We start from the raw sequence: 26403 nt of genomic DNA, 5'->3' as shown, positions 1-26403 counted from the left end.
GACACACAGACACACAGACACACAGACACACAGACACACAGACACACAGACACACAGACACACAGACACACAGACACACAGACACACAGACACACAGACAGACACACACGCGCTCTCAAGTTTTCAACCCTCGTGAGCAAAGAAGTGCATGTTTTGAAGATGAAGAAAACCCTGGTTCAAGGAACTCGTGTGCACAGACGTGACAGTATCAGGAACTACAGTAAATTCAGCCTTACTGCCTTGACTTACAAGAGGGAAACCAGCAAGTGAGGAAGCCAAGTTACAGCTGGAGGCGCCACCGGAGGAGACCAGAAAGCAGCCTGGTGATGTCGCGCGAGCTGCTGCAGCGTTGGTCCATCGTTCAGAAAGGACATCAAGCGTTACCAGTACCTTAACATCTGAACGGTCACCAGCAGACTGCAGCACTGCTTCTTCTCTGGTATCGGGGCCCTCAGCAAGGGCAGGATGGAGGATCAGCCAGGAGCCAAGGCGCAGGGGATCCTGATGGCCACCAGGACACAGTGCCCCCTGCTCCAGCCGCGGCAGCGCTGAACCCTTCCACGTGCAGCCACCTGGGCACCATGTATATCATCTGCTGTTGAAAAGAAGAAGGATGTAAACTGAGGCAGGGATGTCCCTGACTGAGCCTTGACTGGCCGCCCCCCTCCTCCCTCGCAGCCCCCCGCATGGCTTCTGGGGCTCCCTGCCGGCCGCAGCGCGAGCGGGCTGTGCTTGCTCTGCAGCCCCCCAGCGACATGCACACCCAGTCCCGCGCTAGAACAGAGCCTAGTACTGCTCCCACCCGTTCCTCATGCATGCTCTCCCGAGCTGGTCTCTCTGAGGGACCTCAGCGGCATCAGCTGCACACCTCCAGCGTTACAGGCTGCAGCTCAGACCCCTCATGGACACAGGGTAGGTGAGAAGTTGACTCGTCACAGAAGCACAAATAGCGTATTTTATTTAGCAGTACGGAGGGAAGGGAACTTTAAAAAAAAAAAAAAAAAGTCTCCCTTGCAGGATTTATGGCCCTGCTCAGGGCTTGTCACCAACATAGCATTTGCAGTGCTGCTTAACCCTCCCATGTCAGCTGGTTATCTTTATCCGGTTTGTGAATTCCTTTCTCCAAAACTGTGTGTGTAAACCTTTGCCCTTCTTATTCCTTTAAAAACCCACCCCCTTCCACCCACAGAGAGGGAACAGGGCTGGCCCCACCAGCTGAACATCTTCTAATGGTAAAGTCGCTGTAATCGGAAGGTTTTATGGCTGCAGGTTTCCTGAAGAGCAACCCGTATTGCCGCATGACACAAACACCCCATCCGCAGCAGGAAAGTCTGACCAGCAAACACACAAGTAGGTCTAACAACGTTCAGCCACAAAGCAGCACAAAGCAGACGTTTTATGCAAGTAACAGATCTTCCACCTACTCCAAACCAGGCAGAAAGCGGACAAGAAAGTGTGAAACCCACACCAACACTTTCAGTATTTTTATGAACAGTTGAGCTCACTGGCCCAGAGGTACACATGGCTCAGGGCAGCAGAAACAGCAGGAAGCACACAGAAGCAGCTGCTCTGAAAAAATGTATTAAAAAGAAAAAAAAAAACCAAAACCAAAACCAAAATCTTTTTGCTAAGTTCATAGAATCCTAGAATGGTTTGGGTTGGAAGGAACCTTAAAGACCATCTCGTTCCAACCCCTGCCATGGGGACACCTTCCTCCAGACCCAGCTGCTCCCAGCCCCGTCCAGCCTGGCCTTGGACACTGCCAGGGATGGGGCACCCACAGCTGCTCCGGGCAGCCGGTGCCAAGTTCTGCTCCCCAGGAGCCCTGAACTATTAAGAGGTTTTTACTGCCGATGTTGTTCTGGGTCATCCCCTCTCCTCCAAACTGAAGCATTCAGAATTGTATGTGCAACTTTTTGAGTAATTTTTATTAAAATATTTTAGAATTTTATAAATACTTAAAATATTATTCTAAGAAATAAAATGTGAAAGTAATTTTTATGCGAAAGCCTCTGGTCCAAGGTGCCTAATACACCCGATAAGGAACAGAAACGGCATCAGAAGCCGGAGGCTCTCACTTGTGAGAAGGGCCCATGCTGCGCCCGGTGGGATGCGGTCCCCTGGCAGCCCAAGGCCTCTCAGGTGCAGCAGCACCAGCCAGCTCAGCCCCGTGCCCCAGAGGGGCTCTGGAGAGCTCCCCGCAGCACTGCGCACGCCCGCAGACCCCCAGCACCCAGGGACCCCCCAGGTCCAATTCACACTCCTCGCTCTACAGAGCCCTACTCAAACCTGCCTCCGGTCAAGGTCACATCCAGCAAAACCCGGGCCCCCCAAACACAGCCCAGAAAGAGGAAGGGGGCGCGGGGCGCAGCCCCCTGCCTGCCCAAGGGTACGATTTGGCAGTGTGCCTGCAGCAGCCTTTACATGGAGCTCCCACCGCACTCCGAGCCCCAGCTCCAGCTGGGGGGAGAGGCACCCTGCAGCACCCCATGGCACCCAGGGCTGCAGCCCCCCGCCAGGCTGCGCCCCCATGCAGGGATCGGCGGTTGCCGCTCCCACCGAGGCTGCCCAGTGCCCTGCTGCGCCTGCTACCCGCTCGCTCCTCTCGCTGCATTCTGGCACCCGGGCTCAGGCACCCTCCACGGGTTGCCAGAGGTGCACGCTAGCACCCAAACATCCGGAGCCAAGCCCCGACAGGTGGCCCGGCCACTCGGACCGGTAGCAGCCCTCTGGAGATGCCAGATGGAGCGGACAGCTGCTGGGCCTGGGGGGCTCAAGGAGGGCTCCACCGGCCCCGCTGCGGGTACCCACAGCCACCAAGGCACTGGCAGGCAGGTCCCGAGCCCGGCAGCCACCGCAGCACCCCCCTCAGCCCAAGGGGTCCCGCTCACCCCAGCCCAGCTCTCCACACGCAACGCAGCCCCTGCTGCTGCACCTCACGGCCCAAGCGCTGGTTGTGTGCTAGCCCATGCCGAGCACGTGGTGGCCACGTTTCAACCTCACCTTGTGCCAAGGCTGCCCCCAGCCACCGCAGGTGAATCTCTGCTGGTTAACCTTCATGCACATGTGTTTGTAAATCGTGACGTTGTCAACACATTAAACCCCAGCACTCAGGTTCTTCAAATACGATACTTGCTCTTCTCTACGCCAGTGCTGCCCAGTATCTTCCATTAACAATTTCCGTTAACAGACTTGCACTTTTCACATCGCCAATAACATTAATAAGATCAGTCCCAACGGCAACCTTAAAACAAACGCTTATTCCAGAATAAGCCAAGACGGAGTCGATCAGGTGGTACCGCTCACGATCTGCCCTTCATGCATGCTGCTACACGCAGCGGCACCACTGCTCGCCAGCTCACCCGGCACCTTTAGGCCTGCTCAGGATCACTGGCAGCCGCTGTAGCACTCACCAGGAGTGAGTTCTACAGAACTTGGTCACACGCGTTGCCACATGTCCAGCAGACCGCCAACGCTTTCACAGGTAACTACCCATTCGGGGGAAGCACCGCCCTTGCAGCCCTAACCCTCTGCCCAGATCCGGAGAGGAGCCTGTTCGGAGAGCGCCGAAGCAGCCTGTCACCCAGCCCTCGGCCCCCAGCGCAGCACCCTGCCAGTCCTGCGCCCGACGGCCGCGTGTATTTGCTATGCCAAGACCACTGAATAAATGAAGTTGTTCAGAGCACTTACCCTTCGTGACCTAGAAACCATTCCACAACGCGTGTCCCAGAGCTAGGTCTTTACGTGCCCAGCGTTCAGAGGCTCCATTAGCATCCTTTCTGCATCACCGTTTCTAAAACGTGACGCTGGCAGCACACCACGTGTGAGTGTGCAGCAAACGAGCCCAGTCCATAAAAGAAAGCCTTCCACATCCCAGCAGAGACTGGGAACTGCCAGGGGAACTTCTCACACCTTTCACTGGCTTTCTGCAAAGAACAGCTACAAAAAACCTACAGTGCTTCTCTGTGACCCCTCTTCTGCTACGCATCTATTGATACTTCCCTGCGCCTGAGCCCTGGCATTTACCCTCCCACCCGTGACTGCGCATTCCCTTCAGTTATCCGGCCAACAGCTGCTCGGATGCCGGCCGGGCGCAGGCCAGCCCGGAGCAGCCGGCAAGGCTGGCAGCAATTGCAGCAGGAACGCTGCGAGTCTCACCGCAGCCCGTCCGCTCCCCACAGAGCGATGCACCACGCCGCACCGAGGGCACCGGCCAACTGAAAGCCACCGACTGACCGAAAGCCACCGACGCCTTCCCCAGCCAGACTGCCTCAGCCGTGCAGCACGCGGGGAGCAGCACCGCTTCGGAGCGCACCCTTTCTTCAAAACCCAGTATCTTCTTCACTTCCAAATGGACTGTAAGCCAGAACGACACTGACTCTGACAACACAAATTAATCCGAACTCTCCAGAAATGCAGCTTTCAATCATACATACGCACTGTCAGCTCTCCATACTTGGCTTATCTAGTGCAGCTCAACTCAAAATACCTACCGCTCTCATAGTCTTGTTAAGATATTCACCCACGATGGCAAGAATTAACATTACTCCCATTTAACGGACAAGCAGCCAAAATTAGATAAAACCAGATAAAAATACTTGCAGAGATACTTGAGGGCTCTGCTTTCCCCTGATTTTATTGTAAGGTGCTCTTCAACATTCCACTAGGTAAAACACCATGTCAATAAATACCAGTTCATGTGGAATCAGAGGCAGGCCCCCAGCGCACGCTCGCACTCCCTTCTCTGCAGACCTGCGCCCTCCGCAAACAGGCAGGGCAGTACTGTAAGCACACACCGCATGCACCCCCGCTAGCTTGGCACGCTAAACTCCGACAAATGCAAGGCAACGAGCGCCATGCCATCGTGTGTGGGGATCTGGTACCCAAGTAAAAGGAGAAACGGTCACAACTGTGGCTTGCCTGTCAAGTCAGAGCAGCTGAGATACACAGGCACTAAAGCAAGGTGTTAAGACTTCAAATGCAGCATCACACAAAGTTCATTCCTGAAAACCCTCAATTTGTCCTTTTCACATGCACTTTGCAGGGGAAGGAGTGAAAATTCTTTTGACCCTTCAAACAAGCCAGGCACGTTTTCTCAAGGTTTTTTTCGTCTTTTTTTTCCCCTCTTGCTATTAGACTGCAGCTTTTTTCTCCACATCTCCATACTTTACTACTTAAACTCAAGTATCTTACTGAGAAAAATGTGCCCACAGGTAAGTTTGACAAATGTATGTTTGCAAATGGCACAGTCAGCTGCAGTAGAACTATATTTTAGAGATATTTGTTGGGAATTGCATACCCAAAATTGTATTTAACAGCTACTTAAATAACCCTCTAAGCTTTCTTGAAAAACTTTAACCAATGAAGCGAAAAAGAAGTCTGATGAGATGGTGAATTGTAGCATTCTACACAAAAGTACAGCACTGAAAACCAGTCACAAGGGTGTTTTGGTTTTTGACCCCTTCCAAAACATCAGTTTACCAAACAATATTAACTCCCACCACACGAACATATACAGAAGAAACACGATCAAGTCCCGTTATAATAAACCTTCCTACTACATATTGAAATAAGTTATCACACTATTTCACAAGCATAATTTTTCTTCTCAAAACCTGAAGACACCACAACAAAATATTTCTCTAACACCGACTTCTCCAGACCAATGCATTTCAGAAGCAGAATACGGGCAGCTATTTTTTTTTTTATTCCCGTAAGGAACAAGTACTTGCTACAAGCATCCTGCAAACCAACCAGTATTCTTCCCAACTTGACTTCTTTTACAGCAGACCAGAGCTTCATCCACGTGCTTTAGGGACTTGCACTCGGAAAGCCTGCTGCAGCGGGTCGCTCCTTTGGTAACGTCTTCCCCAACAGCACGTACCAGCAGCCCTAGGCTCTGTGCATTCACCATACTGCCCACAGGCAGCCCTAGACCAGGGCACCAGTATCTTTCCAGACTAACACATCTAACCGAACGACTTCACACATGAGAAGCCTACAGCAAAAGCCTGATTTGGTTAAAGCCACTGATTTGACTTGGCTGTTTTCAGGCTCCTTGGCTTTTCTGAAATCCACGTCCACACTGCGTCTCAGTTGCTACTTCCACATTTCAAAATTCATTTTGGTTTTTTGTTTCTTTCTACAGTCCTCATTTAACAAGAGCAGGAGCATTTAGTGATAGCAAATTAGTACGAAGATGTAAGAGCATCAGTCTCTAGGAAAATACGCAGCTGTCAGTATGTGGGATAATCAAAGGTGTCACTATAACGCACTAAGGCCTACCTAAAGCGTCTGGATCTAAGTTCTAAGTCTTACCTTCCTTTTGTGTCTTTTAACAGCTATTTTACACAAAAAGAAACTTCCAGATCAAGTTCCCTGACTACATTAAAAAAAGGTAAGGGGGTGGGTGGGCGTAGGTAATCATTTGCACAACACCTATGGCGAAGTTAGAAAGCTGGTTTATTTGAAACTGTGAAATCCAAGTCCAATAAATGTTTAACATCACCACTGGACACTGTGTATGAGAACTCTGTAAGACTGGGCTGTTCCCTTGCTGCCCCAGGCACGGATGAACCCTGCAATGCCTCCCCAGCTCCGCACTCCAAGCCACACTTACCCCAGACCAACATCTAACCGCTGCCGCAAGCCTGCCCGGACGCATGCCGCCAAACCCCCCGCTGAGTTCCATCAGTCTCTGCACAAGCAGCCCAAAGATGACAGGGCTCACAGTATCGAGGGTCTGAGAATGAAAATGAGTGCCTAGATAACACAAATCCTACAGAGCGTCCCTCTTCCTCACTCAAAGCCCTGTGAACCAGCTCATGAACTGTGCTATGCCCAAATATCTTTTTTAATTATTTTTAATGAGCTATTATTAGGCTATAAGAACACACTGCTTCTTACTCACTGTCACTCTCTGGGATGGGGCATGCAGACACCACCATAAATGGTGTTCACATTTGTTCAACACTGCTATTAAACAACTAGGTTTTTCCAAAGAGCAGATTCTCTCAGTGTATGTAACCTTATGTTACATATACATTAAAATTCTTTGAAGGGATCAATATGAAAATATTAAGACCGTATCCAAAAAACAGAATCTCAAACAGCATCTAGAACCTCAGGTGAACAGTCACCAAATACTGCTAAAAATGCCATGCTCTTTTAGAAGTGGCACAAAAACATTCTCTATCTGCTTTAAAAACTACTGCACAGGGCATAAGTATGCTTACTACTTAAAAAAATAGAAATAAGCTTGGGCATATCACCCTTTCCTTGTAACACTGGCACAAGTGAAGTGACAGAGGAGCCTGCTCTTTTTTCTTCTGGGAAATAAAAATGAGGAGAGGGGGCATAAGGAGGAGGAGGAAAAAATAATGCCTGTTACAGGTTACTTGTTATGTAACTGTTAACCAATATTGGGGGCACCGCTGGGACCAGCCAGATGAAACCAAGCAGTACTATAGTTTGCTCTTCCAAGGCAAGTGAACCTTCCCAACAACTTTCCCGTAACCTGTTAACAGGGATGCTAGTTCATATTGAACGAGACAGCCTGTTTGGGTTTTATACTATCCTTACTGCTTTCTATAGGGCAATAAAAAATAATCACTACATGAGTATTCAACAGTATTAATTGTACAATTCAGGTACTCAACAGTTTAAAGTCCTGAGGCTACCGATTCATCCAGTTTCAGTTTGTACAATTTCTGACTCAAAGGTCTTCAACTCACGTATCTGATTTGCTGGGGAGGAGGCACTATTCAGTTACTACCTCACGCAACACCAATTTAAAATAAAAATCAGATTTTCCACCAAATTCTGGTGATATTCGGACAGGGCTTCTACAGGTGAGTGATATGCACAGAAGTCTCACACTCCACACATCAAAGCAACTGACACTCCAAAGCAGTTTTGCTTTTTGAAAAAGAAGCCAAACGCTGCTACCAACCTTTGAACAATAGGTATTTAAGCAACCAGGCTTCAACACCAACAAAAAGCATAAACACTTCTGGTTAGCAAGATCTACTTAACAGGTAACACCACAACCATTTCATGTGAGTTAATTAATTACAGCACTTCAATAGGCACCCCCAAGCCCCTCAATCCCCACCATGTTTATACTAGTTAGGTACTACAAGTCGCCAGACTTAACTGGCACAGGCATTTTGACCAAGGAGGAAAAAAATAAAAATAAAAAAAATCTGCCATGTATTTTATTGCTACCAGTGCACTGGGAATTTGAAGGGGCAACTGATTTAAAGGCTACAGTCACTTCAGTAGATAGAACAAAAACATATTAAAAAAATAGGACTTAAACCCACAAATAATCAAATAGATGTTTATCACATAGTTTACCTCAGTATTTTAACCAACATTATACATTTTATTGTTTAGAAAAAATGACAACATTGCAGAAAAATAAAACAAAATTTGTTAATAGGACAAATGTTTTACATGATGGTATAAAAAGTGTAATGGGAGCCTGAAAGGGAACCAAGGGAAATGGAACCAAATAAACACCCCCAAAAACACTAGTCCAGACAAAGCAAGAAGCTAAAACAAATTCCAGATGTGTAAGTCTGAAGGTTTTAGCTTTTTCAAATACACAACTATGTGTGCCTTTCACCATCACAGCCACGATTGAATGAGACTTTTTGTACTACTGTACCCTTCAACAGGCCAGTCTGCAAGTTAAAACAAATAAAATAAACTGCTAATTCATTGAGTATGCAATTACGGACTGCTTTTAGCTGTTATAAAAAGCTTGTTTACACATCTAATGGTTTATCTTTTATATTCAAACTGTGCTTAATATTTTTTAGTTCAGACATACTGAAACCCAGCAGCACAGACGGTTTGTGATTATTTATCGCCTTTAAACATATATTCCTTCTTTTTCCAAAGAAAGATGCAACATCAATTTTCCACGCATATAGCAGCAAAGTAAGTAATTCCACCTCTTTTTTAGAAGGATATGGCCTCTTATGAAAGTAGTCTGTCAAAAACTGTTTTTGAGCCTCGTATGAATTGTGATCATACTGTTTAGGATCTACTGCTAGAAAGCGAAGATCGTCACTAGAAGGAAGCTTCCTCATCTCAGTCCTAGTATGAATCTTCTGTCGTTTGAAAGGCACTACCCCTGAATTCACTTCTTTTTCTGGAGCTAGAACTACGCCAGTACTTAAGCTCAGAGGCTGCTGTTCCTTATTCCTTTGGTCTTCTGCAACAAAGCAGGAATCCGATTGCTTTCTTTTCAGTACCACTGAATCATGCTTTTCGCCGTTCACGAACAGTAGCTCTTTCTTCTCACTACGCTCAAGCTGCATCTTCATGCTTGAGTTGCTGTCTTTGGGAGCACTTCTACAACGGAGCAAATGTACAGCAATAGCTGTTAGAGTCATATTTCCAGTGTACACACCACAACAGTGGATGCACTTGAAAGCAGGAGATTTTAAAATTGTATGTACAGTTGGCATTATATGATGCCGCTCTTTCAAATGCATTTCATAGATTTCTTTACTAACAAACGTACCAAAGCAAAAGGGACAGGTTAACACTTTTTTGTTGCATCTATTATTCACTTCTGCCGTCTGAGGCTTCACTTTGATGTAAACGGGGACAAGTGTCCTTGAATTTAGTCCAGCAAGCACTGCCAAATGTACTTCTCTTTCACCGATGTCTTCCTCTGGTAACACTGTACTGAAATCAAAGTGTGGAAACACAAGGTCACCCTGAGCATCATTACCTAACTGAAATCCTCTGTTGCTATAATCTGCATGTAACTGCTTTTTCCCATTGTGTGTGGTTTTATTGTGTTCCATGAGGCTTTTTAAGTCATGGAAAGTAACTGTGCAAAACAAGCAAGCTAAGCCATGCATCAACAGATGTTTCATGAGCTCTTCCTCACAGAGAAAACATTTACAAGAGAAACACCGGACCGTCTTTTCTGTCATCCACCTTAGAAAGGGTGCACAAGCTGCAAGTTTGTCGGGTTCCAGGGTTTCCTCCGTTTTTACTTCACCATGTTGGTGGGCAACCTCCACATGCACCTGGTAGACGTTTGATGGGAAAAGCTCGTTGCAAACTGGGCAAGTCTTCCACTGCTTAGCCTGTCTGACAGCCTGACTTGTTTCAGGATCAGGCGGGGAGGCTTGTAACGATATATTCTGAGACATTAAAACCACTGGAGGAGAAGGTGCACTAGCTGGTGACTGGGACAACTGAGTTACCGTCCCAGACTGCATTAGCTGGATGGGCACTTGCGGTGGTGTAACAGTGGCTACTCCACCACCAGGAGGTACAGGCAAAGTAACGGAAACGGGGGCAAGCGTGTACGTAGGTATCCCATTAACCTGCTTACCGGTTGGAATCAACTGCCGAAGTATAGAACCTGCAGTCAAAAAAGCTGTGTTTTGAGAAACTGCAGGTTGAACTGGCTGATTTACTGGGATAACTGCTGATGCAACAGGTTGATTAAGCTGAAGAAACCCAGGTCTGACAGGCTGCCTGACAGGAACAACCCCAGATACAACAGGCGGGTTAAGCTGGAGAACACCGGACCCAACTGTCTGCACCACAGGAAGGACCCTGGGACCAATGGGTCTGTTCCCATTCCCAAGAGACTGGTTGACAGAAAGAACTCCTGGTGCAACCGGTTGATTCACAGGGCTGACAGGCTGAATAACAGGCAGCGTTCCAGCTGCAACCGGACCATTTATAGTACCAATGGGTTGATTAACAGGAAAGAGCCCAGGCCTGACAGGCTGATTAAGAGGAAGAACTGCAGGGGCCACAGCTCTATTTACAGTCCCAACGGAATGATTAAGAGGAACAGCTCCAGCACTCACAGGCTGATTAAGGGGGAGCCTATGGGAAACAATGATAGACTGGGAAGGTGACGGCTGAATATTAACATTATTCTGACCTACAGGAATATTACTGGATACAAGAGTAACATGTGATGGGCTAACAATTGGAGCAGAAGTTGTATGTAGAACGCTACCAGAGGCACTTGGAACAGTCAGTGATCCGACTGTGTTCTGAACTGCTTTTGGCTGCACCACACTCTGGGTTTGATTATTCTGTGGAAATGCAAGCTGGACGCAAGACGGAGCTGTGACAGAACCTGCTGGGGCAGTGGCAGGCCCTGCAGATGGAGCAGCTGCTGTCACACCTTGAACAGGCTTTGGAGCAATTTGCATTTGTTTCACAAGTCCTGGTTTCTTAATATGTTCTGAAATCACAGACCGAAGTTTGTTCTCCAGGTCTCGGTGCGTTTCAGCTGTCAGGACATGATACATTAAAGAATCTTGGCTGTTTGCAGAAGCATTACATTTTTTACAGTAGTGCTCAACAGAATTCTCGTTACTTTCATCAGACTTCTGGCCAAAATACGTACTTACTAAGTCCTGAAAATGGTACAGCAGCACATGTTTCTTCATATTGTAATACAATGTGTCTGTGAAGTGACATTTTAGACATGTGAAGTTTATGATGTCACTTCTGAATTGTTTCATGCCATCCAAAATGCTGACTGTATAGTTCTGTATTCTTTTATTAGATGAATGAAACATTCGGATATGTTTTCCCACTATTTTGGGATGAGAAGCAAATGCACATTTTGGGCAAGGAACCACCAGCTCTTGGTCCATTTCATCCTCATGGTAACGGTGCAAGTGATTCTTGAATGAAGTAAGCAATTTTGAGGAGAACTTGCATAAGCTACAGCAGTACGGCTTTGTTCTGTATCTCTGCAAACAAAACAAAAACATCCACTTAGAAACTGCCAGTTCCTAAATCCGTGTTATCTGTTTGAAAGTAAGTCTGCACTATCACCTGTCAAAAATGCCTTTACCAGACGTATAGCATGTATCTTCTCAAGTTTCTTCTGTTTTTGAAAAGCAGACTTAAAGATGACATACTTAAAAGCAGAAATATTTGTGCCCTTTTTGCTTCTTTATAGTTTATTAAAAAGCCTTAAGCGAGTTCATTTCTATTCCACGAGAATAATTCTGAAGCCTATTTTTAAAGATGGGAATCACAAAATAAGCTAAGAAGAATTTGCATGCCACTGTACATAGGAGGTGAAGCCCTAGCAATTAAGAACACCAGCCCTTGTACTGTGACACTCTTAAAGCTTTGTTTAGTTCAGGGCCACCTCCCATCTACTGGAGGAAAAGAAAAAAAAAAAAAAAAGAAAAAAAAGGGGTTGGGGGGGGTTGTGTATTTCAATACCTTATCCTTCACTGAAAGCTCTCCAGAAGTATCTTTCCCATCAAAGCCACAAAACACTGACATTTTTTTTTAAGAACATTATTTTGAAGCCAGACTAACAGTAGAAAAAGAAAGGAATAAAACTCCCTTTTATGATAAAGCAGCAATGACCTCTTCGTATTATCTCAAAATACTGAGCATCCCATCACAGTAATTTCTTTAAGAAATTTCCTCTAGCACACTCATTATAGAGCATATACATTCTTTTCAGAAAGATATTATAACTGTATAAAAATAAACTTAAATATCTTCCACTAAACAGTGGTTTGCTCCCTCAATTACAGGTCACTTGACAGCATTACATTTCGAATCCATATGAACATTATTTGCTCTTCCTGACAAAAACAGCAGTCCTGTCAACCATTTTGCATTAGCTTCCTAGAAAGTTGACCCTGGCTCCTGCCAAAAGCTACAAAATCAGTCACAGCCAGCATCCAGGTGACAGATCTGCACTCTCAAACATCTAGTGGAACTTGTCTGTTCCCTCAGATGCGTTTCACACCTCACTTCTGCCCCTGATGAAATACCATCCAAAAAGAACAAGCTGTTCCACCACTACAGCATCCAGCCTAGCTAGATCACCCACATATGTCACAAACATGTTATCAAGAACTGTAACAAAAACTGCGCAAATTTTTTTTTTTCTCTTCATTTCATATAGCCATGAAGGTGTCATCTACTAGCAGTACTAGAAGAGTCCCCTGACAATAACAAAAATCTAACCTCCAAATTCAAAAGACTGGGTCAGATAAAGCCACTGGCTGGCTAAGGCTGCTGAAGGGTATGCTATGAAAGCATCAGTGAATTATCCTCTATTTACACTCTAGGCGTTTTGTGTCAGCTGCTAGCAAACAGCACCACAGCAAATCAGAAGCTTCAACCTTACTTTTGAAGCATACTGAGCAGAGAAAGGACACTGACACTACTGAACTAACGGAGCGTACAGAGCATTACGAACAGCTAAACCTCACTAGCCTTACTTCTCAAGAAATCAGGTGACAGAGGCAACTGCTCATTTTAATTGGTTGTCTGAGGCTTAGAAAAGTTTATAGGCTTTTAAACACTGGGCCCACATACCCTTTACTTTCCCCCTCCCACCCCATTTCTGGTTTGGGTTTTTCTATCCCCATAAACTTATACCGTAGTGTAATACACCATCAATATTTCCTTGCTGCCAAGTCTGAACAATTGTCATTAGGTGCAGTGAGAACACTACAAGTGGTCCAAGTGATGAACTAATTTACTATTATGTCATAACAATGGCTTTACTTCTTCTATAAACAAGCACTGCAGCATACCACTAAGAAACCGCCCCAGTACTTGCATACTGTTGAGTCTAGGGGAAATAATGCCACCTTAGATCATTTGGGTTTTGATGGAGGTAAAAATTATGAGACTTCAGCAAATGAAGTTCTGTACCTCAAGTTCTCTCAAAATAGGATGAACCCAAAAGATCCACTACTTAGCTCAAAAAAACCCCAAACCACCACCAAGAAAAAAAATCCCCAAAAACTCCGCTTCAGCAAAACAGAAGTATGTGGAAGTCTGCTACTTCTATGTTTTCTGTATGAAATGGAGCTCTTCCCCACAGAGACCTTAGAAAATCACTTTGTTAGCATCTTCTCCTTGCATACGTGTCTTAAGCTGATTCTTATGTTCCTAAGTGTTAACTACAGTTTACTAACAGCATCTCAGTTTTACAGAAAATTTGAAAACATAAAAGTTCTAAGCTGCTTAGGAAAAGTGAAGCACCTTTGAGATTGACCAACACAACCCTAAACTGTACAGATGGAATCCAAAAGGGCTTATTAGAGGCATTTGGGAAAAACTCAAATTAGTCCCACTTCAGAGAACGCACCCCAGAACACAGTAACACTTTCCATTGTGTAGTCTCACATCTCCCTAAAAATAGTACTAATGGTAGAAATCACCAACACATATAGACAGACATCATCTCTAGCCTACTGAGTTTCCAGTGTAGCTCAAACAATTTATTTTCCCCTTAAGGAAACAGCTTTGGAACAGAACATCCTGAAAGACCAACTTACTTTTCCCAAATATACACAGCATGATGCCAAGAGGTATGTGAATGATAAACAACATTTGACTGTTTTAAGAAAATGGGTAAGAAGTAAGTTTAGTACCCAAAAGACACAGCTTGGCAAATCTGTTCCACTGCAACGCATCACAAAGTCTACACTGAAACTCATCAGATCAGATTCCGGTCTTGTTTTTCAGACACGCTGACTAGCTGAGTCAGGATCTGTGTTCTTCCTTCTGGTAAGGATCGGGGGTCTCTGCCTGGCCTCTCTCCAGACAATAGGGATGAAATAAGATTCCCTCTCTAGTGCATGACTTCTAGTTCTTTTCCTCTTTCACTGAAATGGCTTGCCATTTTTCATAAAGGACTGTGAGAAGACTGAAAAAACCCAAACAACCCTTCATCCTAAGTTTTTGACAGGAAGCTTCACTTGCTCTACCTTCATCCTCCTCTTCCCTGTTTCATGTCTGGGGAGGAGGGGGAACTCCCCTGCTCATCTAACACAGATGTCCCAACACTGAATTTTTTTCTTCGGTCAAAAGATAGAGGAAAAGACAAAAAAGACAAAATCATCAAGGTTAGAGAGCTCAGACAACATGCTGGCTGGAGCCAGGAGGCTCCATTGGTTTGTTCATCTCAACCCTGCCCTTCTTATAGATTCTAGCTTCACAGAAGATTCCAGCTACACGGAACCAAAAGCTGTTTTCACACACGCCAATTTAACTTAATACACCTTCCACTGCAATCCTATCCCAAACCACTAATGGTAACTTCAGTTTAATCCACTCACACCTACGCAATCACATTTTCACCCTTCCAACGAAACAAGTGTATTGTACACAACAGCCGGTTAGGACTACTCATCAGACTAAAAAAGCTCATAGGCTAAAAAGGCTGAACATTAGTATGACATCTTAAATACTGATGGTCAGGGTTGTACCCTTAAAGACAGCGAACAGCATACACAGTCCTCAATCAGCTGCACTGCAGGGAAGAACAGAGGAAATGAAAGATTATTCCCTGACTAATAATACTTAGAAAACAGGACGTGAAAGCTAATTTTTTTACCATTAAAAAGGTGTATTTTAACTTTTCCATGACTTCTGAAAGCGATGAAATTCAGCGATTCCCCATGCATGTCTAACCAGACCTTACATACACATACCTTCCTCTTTCCCACGGACTCCCAAGGAGAGACATCACTCCATGAAGTGTTGCAGAAGTGTTTTTCACCTGGGTCAAAACTTTTAAGATTCTAAAAGAAAAAAGAAAACAAGAAATAATCTGCTTTTGCAGCCTGTTCTGAATATAAAAATAGTCTCAATACAAACCAAAGAAAAAAGGAAAAAACACACAGAGGATGAATGGGAAGTCCGTACAGTATTCAGATATAGGTCTCAAAATTCAGTTCAAGGAAATTACTTCTTTGATCCCTCTTCATTTTACCTCAAGTACTTGTTCATATGACTGCCTCATAATAAAGCCATAATTCTGAACTCTTCATAGTTACTGAAAATAATGTAGGAGTCAAAATATTTACGCTTTATTTCTGTTGCTTCTAGCCAAGTTCACAGTGAATACTGAAAGATATTTTTCTCCCTCTGCCTTCCTCCTCCTAAATCTGTAATATTTCACCATTTACTTCCATTTATTAACTTACTGCTACAGTTTACTTTGCAACAAGTTTTAGTATTAAATCTTCATAGCATTGCTATGCTTTTAACTTTGAAAAACAAAGACATTCCCAGAACCTTATTTCAAAGAGCAGCTGTATTTTGCCTCAAGCTGTAAAAACAACAATATTATCACCTCTGGAACCACCATGCCAGGGTAAACAACATTCCCTATAGCATTCTTATCAATCCCATTGAACCAGTTCATGTTCCTCAAGGCAAAACCAGCTACTACTCTAAAATTTTTCAGAGTTTAAATGAAGACTTAAAGACGACTATGTTAAAGCTAAGAGTTTACTAAAGGAAAGCCTCTGACATTACAGCGTACTTAAAGAGTACTACTTTGACAGTCAAACTAGTAATCTAGCACAAAAGCCTTTCTTCCTAGCAGAGACTAATTAAGAACTTTCAGCCTAAAAACTAATCCATTTGGTCTCCAACCTACAAAGAGGATACTAGTTGTATGTGAAATTCGTTCACTTTCCTCACAAACTACTGTCCATTATCATGTCTTATTAGAACAGTTTAAGACCAACTTTGAGACCAGATGGCAGGTCAAGCTTGCACTGTATCATTTCATACCATTTCCTAAACTGTCCAGCCTCCTCACAAGCACCATGTTCAGAAATCAGTCTTAATATTAGTGGAGGAAAGAAGACTGAAGCTACTTCCCACCTATTAAGTCATCACACAACCTATTCTACCAAAAAGAAACACCATCATTCTATGAGCCAAGAACAAATCAAGTACTAAACCCCATTACTCTAGCTGCTAAAGTCATACCAAAACCAGCCCCAGATTACCTGGCAAAAACAAACCGAAGTTATGAACTTTGCTGAGGGAGAATTATTGGGGGGATGACGATACCCACACACACAAAAAAACCCACTAAAATGGTAATTTTTGGGCCTACATCTCACACCGCTTTTTCCAGAATGGAAACGTTCGCTCGGTTTGCCACAACCATCATTTATTAAAAGTGAAACAAAACCACACACACACAAACACACACCACTACCACACCAACCAACCAACCACAACACACCTTATTCCTCATTCACCACTAAAATCTATACTGCAATCAACAAGTTAGACTGCCATCAACTTCACAGCAAAAACACTAGCATCATCAAAACATTTCTCCTTCAAAGGGCCAAGGCACAACAGCTTCTGACTCAGAGGTTTAATTACAAAACAATATACAACACAAACAACAGTAAGAAAATGGAAATTTACTAGACTTTTTCCCCTGAGCTCTTACGATATTTAGATATATCAAACATTGTTCAACTGCAATAACCAAGAATGTTCCAGAATTAGTTCTGCATGTAGATCTTTACCATTTTTTTCTCAGCTGTTTACTTACCCAGTTTCAGAACACCACAAAAAATACAAAACCATCCCTACAGATAGTTAACTTACTTTAGTACCATCATACAGAATTAATCCAAACTCTTAAATTGAAGTCACGAACACACCGAACAGCCAAAAAAGCCTGTGTACCAGCTGGCTAAAATACACTACTGTTTAGTTGCACTACTGAGTGCATTACTTGTTTGCACTTTTTCTGCTATCAGGCTTACCAATCTGATGGTGTGAATTCCTCCTACTTGTTGCACAATACTTTCTCCCTAAAGTAGCAACAATGGTACTAGGTTCATCTTGATATCTCAGTACACATGCATATACTATTTAAGATGCAGAACTGAACTACAACTCAGTAAGGCAAGTTTGGTATTTTTCCCTGGACACAAAGTTTAAAGGCCTACACCAAAGTCACTGATCTGACTGGCTGAGTTTTCAGAAATAGCGAAAACCTGTATATCCTTCAAAGGCTTGCCCTTGGAACGTGACAGGATGCCTTTGAGTAGACTTAAGTCTTCGTCTGCTTGTGATTTTAAAAGACCTGCCAAAAAGCTGCAGTGCGGTACACATTTCTTGTCTGTGGTGGTTTTCCTAAAACTGTACTGGTTCCTGCTGTTGAAATATTACTAGCAGAGAAGAATATACAGCACCATCTATAACACATCTTGTTGAGAAATCAGTTTCTTTCAACGTTACGTACTAAACCACTGAATTCCACCCTGGCATACGAGTAGTCAGTCATGAGTAATACTTCAAGTAAAGGTCACACCATAAAGATCTGTGGCAGAGCAGCATCACATACACTAAAAGCGTTTATGTTTCAGATTGGTTTACATTATTTCAAATGCTTTACCTTCAACAATTCCCTGCAGCTGTCAAGCCCAAGATCCACAAGAATGCCCTTCACCTTTTTTCGAGCCTTCCTGATACTATCAAGATTTTGAACAGGAATTTGAAACATTTTGCACTTTTCCTGGAAAAAAAAAATCAAACACAAAAAAAAGCGATGGAACACTTCAACACAGGCATTTAACAGTATTAGAACAAAAACTAAAGTCTAAAAAATTCATTCTTAAATATGAAAATCCAAAAGCCTTAAGCTGAAGAACCAGTCTCATTAACATTTCCCAGTAGATGACTTGCTTCCTCTTGAAGGAAAGCAAAAATGCTTGGGGGGGGGGGGGCAGACAGGATTCCTTTACATTTTTTCTCTCATACCTACACAAAATTCCAAGTTTTTCTTTCAGATCTCTCCGTGTATACATGGCAGCTACAGTGTTTTGCATTTGTTTGGTAAAAGAACATGAACACCACAGTTTTACTAAGGTCTATTCAGAAAATTCCTATCATCTCATCTAGGAAGAGGAATTCAACAACTTCCACCTTGCAAGTTAGTGTCAGGATGAGAAGCCTCTTTGATAATTCAGTATGTTGTTGTTTATGTACATGCTTAAAATATAATTGCTAGTAAAACTCTAAATTTCCTGCAGAAGTTTCTGCTGCTGTAAGCAGATACGGACCTTGGCATAAAACAAGCTACTACAGTATTAATGCAGCAGAAAATAAATGTAATTAAAGTATGGCACTGACAGCTAGAAGTGGGACAAATTTTTTTAATACCCATATGCTTTCAGCTCTCCTCCTCTGAAGTGTATATAGCTCTATTGCCTTCCCTTACTCCAGAATTTGGATTTATACCCGACCCTGCTCCCCCTTCCAGCAAGCTGCAATAGCTAGAGTCCAACATACAGAGGAGTATGACAACAAACGCAAGACTACAGAAAGACAGATTATCTGCTGCTGGCCATGTCTGAAGGACTGCTGCACGGCACGGTTGCCTACCTGTCTACAACATAGCCCCTGGAAGGCTCTACCACAGGGGTCCTCAAACTATGGCCTGTGGGCCAGATATGGCCCCCCAGGGTCCTCAATCCGGCCCCCGGTATTTACAGAACCCCCCCGTCCCCGCTGGGGGTTGGGGGGGGAAACCAAGCAGCGGCAGATGACTTCCTGCCACCTCATCCGCGCGCCAGCCCCCTGTTTAAAAAGTTTGAGGACCCCTGCAGTCTAGCACTTCCCCAATAGCTAGGCTTTTATCATCACTGCCTAAGGAGCTGGGCTATGGACACACCAGTTGCTTCTCTTCAGCTCCCAGTACACCGTAAGGTATCCCCATGCACTTAGCTTTAGAAGTATGTGCCTTTATCATCTCCTCCCTAGATGACAGCAAAATGCAATTTAGACTGAGATTTAAGTAACTGAAACGGGCACAGAATGCAACAGAACTACCCTGCACCGAAAAAGGACAGCGGGAGCTTCACAAGTACTCTGTTCTTAAATAACTGACAGAGGACCCAATAGAGTTTAAAAGAACCTAGTTCCTATCACTAGAAAATTTATCCACCCAGGTCAAGTTCTAACAAAAAGAAAAAATCCCTAAACAGCACTTCAGCCTTGATGGCCCTGAATGTCTTGAAAAGCTGTACTTCTAAAAAAAAAAAAAGAGATCACTGTCAACATGAAATCTTTGCCTGGAAAGGAAAGACAACTGTAAAAACTCCTCCAACATAAGTAAGAAGCTACAAGCTAAGCCTCACCAAACTAAAAAAAAACGAAACACAACACCTTTTTCTACTTTGTATGTCATTACTCAAGACAATAATTTACATACAAATCGTACAGTTAAGATTTTTTAGAATTAAAATTCAAACAACTCACATGCTATTCTCCTCTTCTTCTCCCCCCAAAGGAAAGGTGTGTAGAGAGAAATGGAGAGGGAGCCCCATTTGACAGATGCTAGTCTTGTTTTCTAATCTTTTTTATCCGTAAGAAGTCTGGAAGACATTCTGACACCATTGGGGTGGGTGTGGAAAGCAACCTATACAGAATGGAATACATCAGTGACTAATCTGTCATTCTATCAAAATCCAAGGAGTAAAATTAAGACATAAAATTCTTTTTTTTAAAGTGAAGTCAAACAGGAATTCGTATAGCCTGGTTAAAGCTTCATGATCAGTCCCTCTATGACAGCAGGTTATGTGCACCAACCCCACGGTCCACTGCTGGTAACAACAGGGCTGACAGGATGCCACCATGCTCACATCAGCCAGGAGATGCGGTTCAATACATTAGGCTCCACTGGGAACAGCTCCTCCATCTCAGTCCGTTAACTGATACGCTGATGCTACTGAAGGTGAAGCAGACATTTCTTGAGGCATGTCTACCTTACAAAAAAGAAACACTGGTCTACAAAGGTGGTATAGTATGTAACTTCCATTTCAGAATGATTACTGGGTAAGAAAACTCTTGAGATACATGTAAGTCATTAATCCTGGAGACAGACAAGAGACAACAACAGGAGGGACAGGCTTGAGTACAAATGACTTATTTTCCAATTTTCAAGTAGCTGGTCTTCAATCCAAGATGTACATTTCTGAATCACATGCAATGCTATTTATCTGCTATTTAAACAAACTGTTTTTCTAAGTGTAAGACTCTTAATTTACTCTCATCTAACATTCTCTGTACCCATTAGACCAGTAATGCCCCATCATAAAGATCACAAAATTTCAACCTTCTAAGCTTATTCCCTCAAGTTCTCAGTTTAATTCCCTGGTTGCTATACACCTCGTTATCCATATTCTTTTACTACCAATTTATCTTTTACTTTGGACATTCTTCAGGCCTTAGCTTGCACTTTTGTTTCCATGCATAACTACAGGCAATCTTCTGCTGGTATGCAACCCATTCTTAGCCAGCAAATTCAACATGAAAGCACTAAAATTAAATTAAACCCAAGTTACCCTAGCCCAAAAGTCTTGGTTCTTTTACCGCGTTGGCTACCTAAAGACAGATTTATCTTAAACTACTTTTAACTGTAGTTTCCAAAAAAAAAAAATTAAAAAATAATGATAATCCATTGAGTTTTCACAGACAGTACCTTTTCATAAGCAGAACCAAGGTAATTTAATAGCAAAATAAAAGAGCAGATGATGTCCCAAACTCAGTTCTAAAAAGATCACTCGACCCTTGCTCAGGTCAGATTTTATCCATCAATCTATTCCTGCATTTACTGTTCATTTAGGTTAACACCTCCATAACGATAGAGCAAACTGGAGTTTCATGCCACACTAAAGGATCCCTTCGTTTCTCTAACGTTTGTAATCATGTATTATAACATCCAACTACGTTCAGCTTTTCAACAAACATCACAAACGCAACTCTTCCCCTTCTGGTGGTACTGCAGTATTTTAGTACTAATCTAAACACAAGGTAATGGTCTGGACAGCATCCTACTAGTCAAAGACAAATACTACTAATTTGCTGAGTAACTATGCTCAACTATAATTTCTCTGCATTAAAGAAAAGCAAAAATGCTAACATTTCACTTCTTCAAAGTGAGAGGTCACTACAAAATGGGAAGTTCCTGTTTTGCCTTCCTTTCAGTTTACTACTTGGAACAATACTCGCTTGCCTTGGAAGGAACCTCAACAGGACACCCAGCCCAGCCTCCTACTCAAAGGAGGCTCAGCAATGAACTGCAACCACAGCGCTCGGTGTCTCAGCCTGTCAGGTCTTGGAAACTCCTGTAGACAGAGGTCTGACAGCCTCTCTGGGTAACCTCTTCCAGTGACTGACTGCACCCAGCGTAAGGCGTTTTTTCCTTACATCAAATCAGCACCATTTTAGTTCGCGTTCCTAAGGAAACCAGGCATATGCAATCAAATTAAATATGACACTGGTATGGAGCTGGAGCAAGGAAGATGCAGAAATGTGCCTTCCACACACATGCAAATACATCCAGCAAAACCCAACAGTAAAGTAGATGATCAGGCATTTCTAGAGATTTCATGAAAACAAGCAGCTAAAGAGAAATGCTATTAGAAGATCCACAGAGAAAAATGCTGCAACATAACCCTTTTTTAGACACCAGATAACCTACACAGAAGTCAGACCTCCAGATGCATTCCTGGAAAGCTGGCCTTCATTAGTCTGTTGCTCACAGAACTGCTTACACTACGAAAATTACGAAAGGCTTACACATTTTGTCCTTTCACATAATCTGCACTGGAAATTCAGCCATTCTCAGTTTTGATACCTTTTTATCTTGTAAACTGTCAACAGTAATGGCAGAAGAGATTTTTTATGAAGACTTTCAGGTTTTGGGATATTTAGGTGGGAAGTATTTTTAAAGGTTTGTTTTAACAGCTTGTATTTCAGCAGTTATACCAGAACTGACTCATTAGAAGTTGATAAATCAGTATTAGTTGAGAAAACAGTAATAACTGCTCCATTCCTGAAAATGAAACAAAGAGCATGTGATTACTAATCCTCAGATTCTAAAGAACAAGAACCCAGGATGTCAAAGACAGCAGCCAGAAGGACAAGCACGCTGAGAAACTGTCTAGAAGAATGCGGGTTCAGCTTGGCCATGCTGATTTTACTCTCAACAATTCTGTTTTGTTTTCAATAAGCTTACAAGTCTCCAAAAGTCATACCTGGATATCTGCTAACCGCATTATTACATGGATGGTTCCAGTCCCTGGACTCTTATCTGTACCTTCTGAGAGACACCTAACCGGATTTACAAGTGCGTTGTAACCATCAAAGCTTATCCAGTCTTTGGAAGGAGAGGGAAGAAATGCATATAGCTTCCTATCAACATCTCTAGGTGTTTTAACGGCTTTGAAAGATTTGATTCCTGGAAAGAAAAGCAGTCAATTGATTAGAATGGATACTATTATTGGTTATTATTTCATTTTTTTGTAAATTAAAATAGATTAACAAAACTTACTAAAAGCAGTTCTGGTCAACAGAACAAAACAATGCTACCTTATCTTCCTAAATTCCAATTTCTGTCAAAGTGCAACTTGATAGAAACCTCGCTAAGTCAGAAACCTTTAGGGGTCTAGAATTACAGATCTCTTATAGTCCCAGTAATTTCACTCTTTTTCTTGGCTATAAATCACATACCTGTTAAAAAAAGTAATCTAATCAACACAAAGCAAGCCATCATTCAGTGGTTGCTAACACAGTAAAAAGGATTAAGGTATGTGATTACATACATAAAGACACAGCACCTCAACCCACATCTTACCTAAAAAGTCACACCAAAATGAATTTAGGTCACCAAATCTAGCTACTATGGTTTAAATAACTAATGTGATGTTTCATAACACAATCAAGTCTGTTAACCAAGACTAGTTAGAAGAGAAGGTGGCACTACACCATCCAATTCATGGAGCCTTCCTACAGCACACAGTGCTTGACTCACCTGGGGGTCAGCATTAGCCAGAACCCAAGCCCATTTTAGACTACTTGAGGAGCTAAGTGGAGCCTACTCAAATCCCATAGGACTCATCAGCCCCATGTGTAAGTGAGCAGAAGAGTCACACAACCAAGCCCAGCTACCCTAGGAAGAAGTACAACTGAGTCTGCACGGCACTAGTCAACGTGCTATGACTCAAAGACATTTCACACAGGTGCACAGAACAGTCCCTAGCACAGATAATCCACAACCAGAGTAATTCAGCATGGGGACAGAACTGAAAAATAAAATAAGGCTGTGCTACAGGTTTCAGCAGCAGGACCAAAGTGTTTAAACACAAGCCAACTCTTAGCAGTGTTCAACAAGACTTAACCCAAATCAGTGAGTTTCCAGCAGTAAAACATAAGGCACTGTAAAACCGTGCTTGTGTGCTCTTCATTGTGTCTGAAGATTTGTTACAATTTGGGGGGTTTTGTTGTTGGGTTTTTTACAAATGAACTGTTAGAATTACAGGTTTTATTACAGCTCATAATGTAGCATATTCACTACACACAATTTGTCTAAATATTGTTCTAAAGAAATCCCCTTTTCTTGATCAAAATTCAACTGAAACATTATTTTAAAAAGCACCAAGATTTCTAGAATATAGACTGGAGTGGGGATCCCCAGAGCGAGTCTTTTAAAGACTTGTAATGGAACACATTTAAACTTTTAGGAGTTCAAAAGATGTATTTCTGATGATAGAAAACTGTTAAAGAAAATGACCAGTGCCCACCCCAACAGTTTACCTGTCAGAACTTAAGTATTCATCAGTTAAGAGGGAGAAGTTTGTAATTTTGACAGTACAGAACTATGAACTGCTACAGCACAAGTGAAATACTTTTTTTTTTATTCCATTTACAAATCAAACAGGACAAAAAAAAACTTAGCTACTTGCTCTCAAGTGCAAGGCAAGCATACCCAAATAGCCTTAATGATTTGCATTGCACGGGTTATGTTTGGTTAATTATTCATAAAATTTTTCTATTTTTTTCAAAAATTCATGCATTGCTTAAGTACCACAATCATATTGAATGCAATTTTGCATCCATTAACATTTTAGTCCTAATTCTGCATATGCAGTATTCCCAAGCACATCACCACAGTCTTCGATGAACTGTTTGAAAGACCCGCATCGCCTAGAAGCAATTAGGGCTTTGCACCCACCTACGCTGAGCCAGCCCGTTAAGTCGGTTCCTTAGATGTTCTATTGCTCCACTACTGGCAGAAATTGGAGGGGGGAAAAACCCAAGCAGCCCTAAGCAGCTGCTGAGGGGCAGCCGCAGAGCGGAGCCCTCGCCGGGCGCTGCCGCCCCGCCCAGCTCAGCCCCGCTGCTGGCCGCGGGTGGGGCAGGGCTGCTCCCCCGCCCGCCCCCTGCGAGACCACACGGCGGCCACCTCCGCCGCCTGCCCAAGCCGGGCACGGCGGGAGCGCCCCGCCGCCCCGGGGAGCGGCCAAGAGCCGCCCGCAGCGCTCCAGCTACCGCGGGGGCTTCAGCGACAGGAGGGCCCGGCGCCCACGGCGCTGCCCCGGCGGGGAGACACGGCGCCCCCAACGCAGCGCCCCGGCCGCGCGGTTCGGCTCGGCGCACCGCCCCTCCCCAGCCGTCCCCCCGCGAAGCCCTCGGCGAGGCGGGCCCCGACCCCCCGCACCCCGCCGCGGCGAGCCAAGAGCCGGGCGCAGCCGCCCGGGCGCGCCGAAGCCAGTGCTTCCTGACAGGCGCCGGCGCACCGCCTGGCCCCCGCGGCGGCAGCGCCTCCGCCCGCGCCCCTCGGGGCGGCGCGCCCTAGGGGAGCCGCCGGCCCGCCCCGCTGCACCTACCCGGCCGCCCTACAGGGGGAGCTCGCCGTCGCTCCGCCGCCTCGCTGCCGCCTGCTGGGCCGCGGGCCCGCGCCGCCGCCTCCGCCCGCCGCTCCGCGCCGCGCCGGCCCCGCCGCTCCGCCGCCGCTTCGGCCGCCGCACCACTCCCGTGCCGCGCCGCGCCCGCCGCCCCGCCCCGCGGCTCCTCCTCCGCCGCTGCCGCGCTCACCCCGGGCGCCACGAGGGCGGCGGCCGCAGCGTCGCCGGAGCCCGCGACCGACCTCGGCTCAGCCCCCGCGCAGCGCCTGCCGCCCCGCGCCCGCCCCTCAGCCTCCGGCCGCTCCCCATCCAGCGCCAGAAAGAGAAAATGGCGCTCGATTATCCCAGGAAGTGACGTCGCGGCTCATTTGCATGCCAGGCAGCCAGCCAATGGGAAGAGACTTGAGGCAACGCTCCCATTGGCTCCCCAGAGGAGCTGGGCGCGGCTGAGGGGCGTGGCCTCAGGTGTCGTCCCCGCCCCCCAGCCCCGGGGCCCACCTGCGCCCCTGCCACCTGCCTCTCCCGCCCGCGACCTCCCGGGGGCACCACTGGGGGCTCTCGCGAGAGCTGGGGCCGTGACGTCACCCTGCACTGGGCGTGGCTCCGCGATGCCGTGCCCCTCATGTGAGACCACCACGTGATTGCCCAGCAGCACTCTCTTTGGCCCGCGGGGAATGCTGGGTGACACCTCATGCAGCCAATAGCAGCAGCGAGGCCTGCTCGGCTGTGCCACGCCCACCCCACACCTTCCCACCCCAGCTGCACCACGCCCGTCCCACACCTTCCAGCCTGTGGCCGGCTGCAGAGCTGAGGACGGGGCTGCAGGAGCCAGGGCAGGGGCCTGGGAGCCTTGGCTGGGTGCCCCTGCGGTTACGCCAGCAGCATGGTTGATACCAGAAGG

The 26403-nt window shown here is 45.1% G+C and overlaps 1 protein-coding gene across 9 annotated transcripts; it reads right to left on the bottom strand.

Moving 5' to 3' along the window:
- Positions 1-8198: 8198 nt before the first annotated feature.
- On the bottom strand, positions 8199-25826 carry ADNP2 (ADNP homeobox 2). Of its 9 annotated transcripts, XM_055801039.1 has the most exons (6): positions 22854-25276; positions 20457-20575; positions 20074-20233; positions 18209-18328; positions 15483-15572; positions 8199-11753 (listed from the first exon to the last, which is right to left on the bottom strand). In XM_055801039.1, exons 4-6 carry the CDS (start codon positions 18314-18316, stop codon positions 8772-8774), a joined length of 3180 nt encoding a protein of 1059 aa, XP_055657014.1. In that variant the 5' UTR covers positions 18317-18328; positions 20074-20233; positions 20457-20575; positions 22854-25276; the 3' UTR covers positions 8199-8771. The 9 variants fall into 9 exon arrangements, with proteins under 9 accessions (XP_055657014.1, XP_055657012.1, XP_055657016.1 ...); XM_055801037.1 differs by adding an exon at positions 25693-25826 and having other exon boundaries at positions 20074-23056; XM_055801041.1 differs by lacking the exons at positions 20457-20575; positions 22854-25276 and adding an exon at positions 25693-25809.
- Positions 25827-26403: the final 577 nt, after the last annotated feature.

The sequence above is a fragment of the Falco peregrinus genome, chromosome 3 (assembly GCF_023634155.1).
Source record: "Falco peregrinus isolate bFalPer1 chromosome 3, bFalPer1.pri, whole genome shotgun sequence".
Taxonomy (NCBI): Eukaryota; Metazoa; Chordata; class Aves; order Falconiformes; family Falconidae; genus Falco; species Falco peregrinus.
Note: the sequence above shows the minus strand (reverse complement) of the source record. Positions and strands in the feature narration are given on the sequence as shown.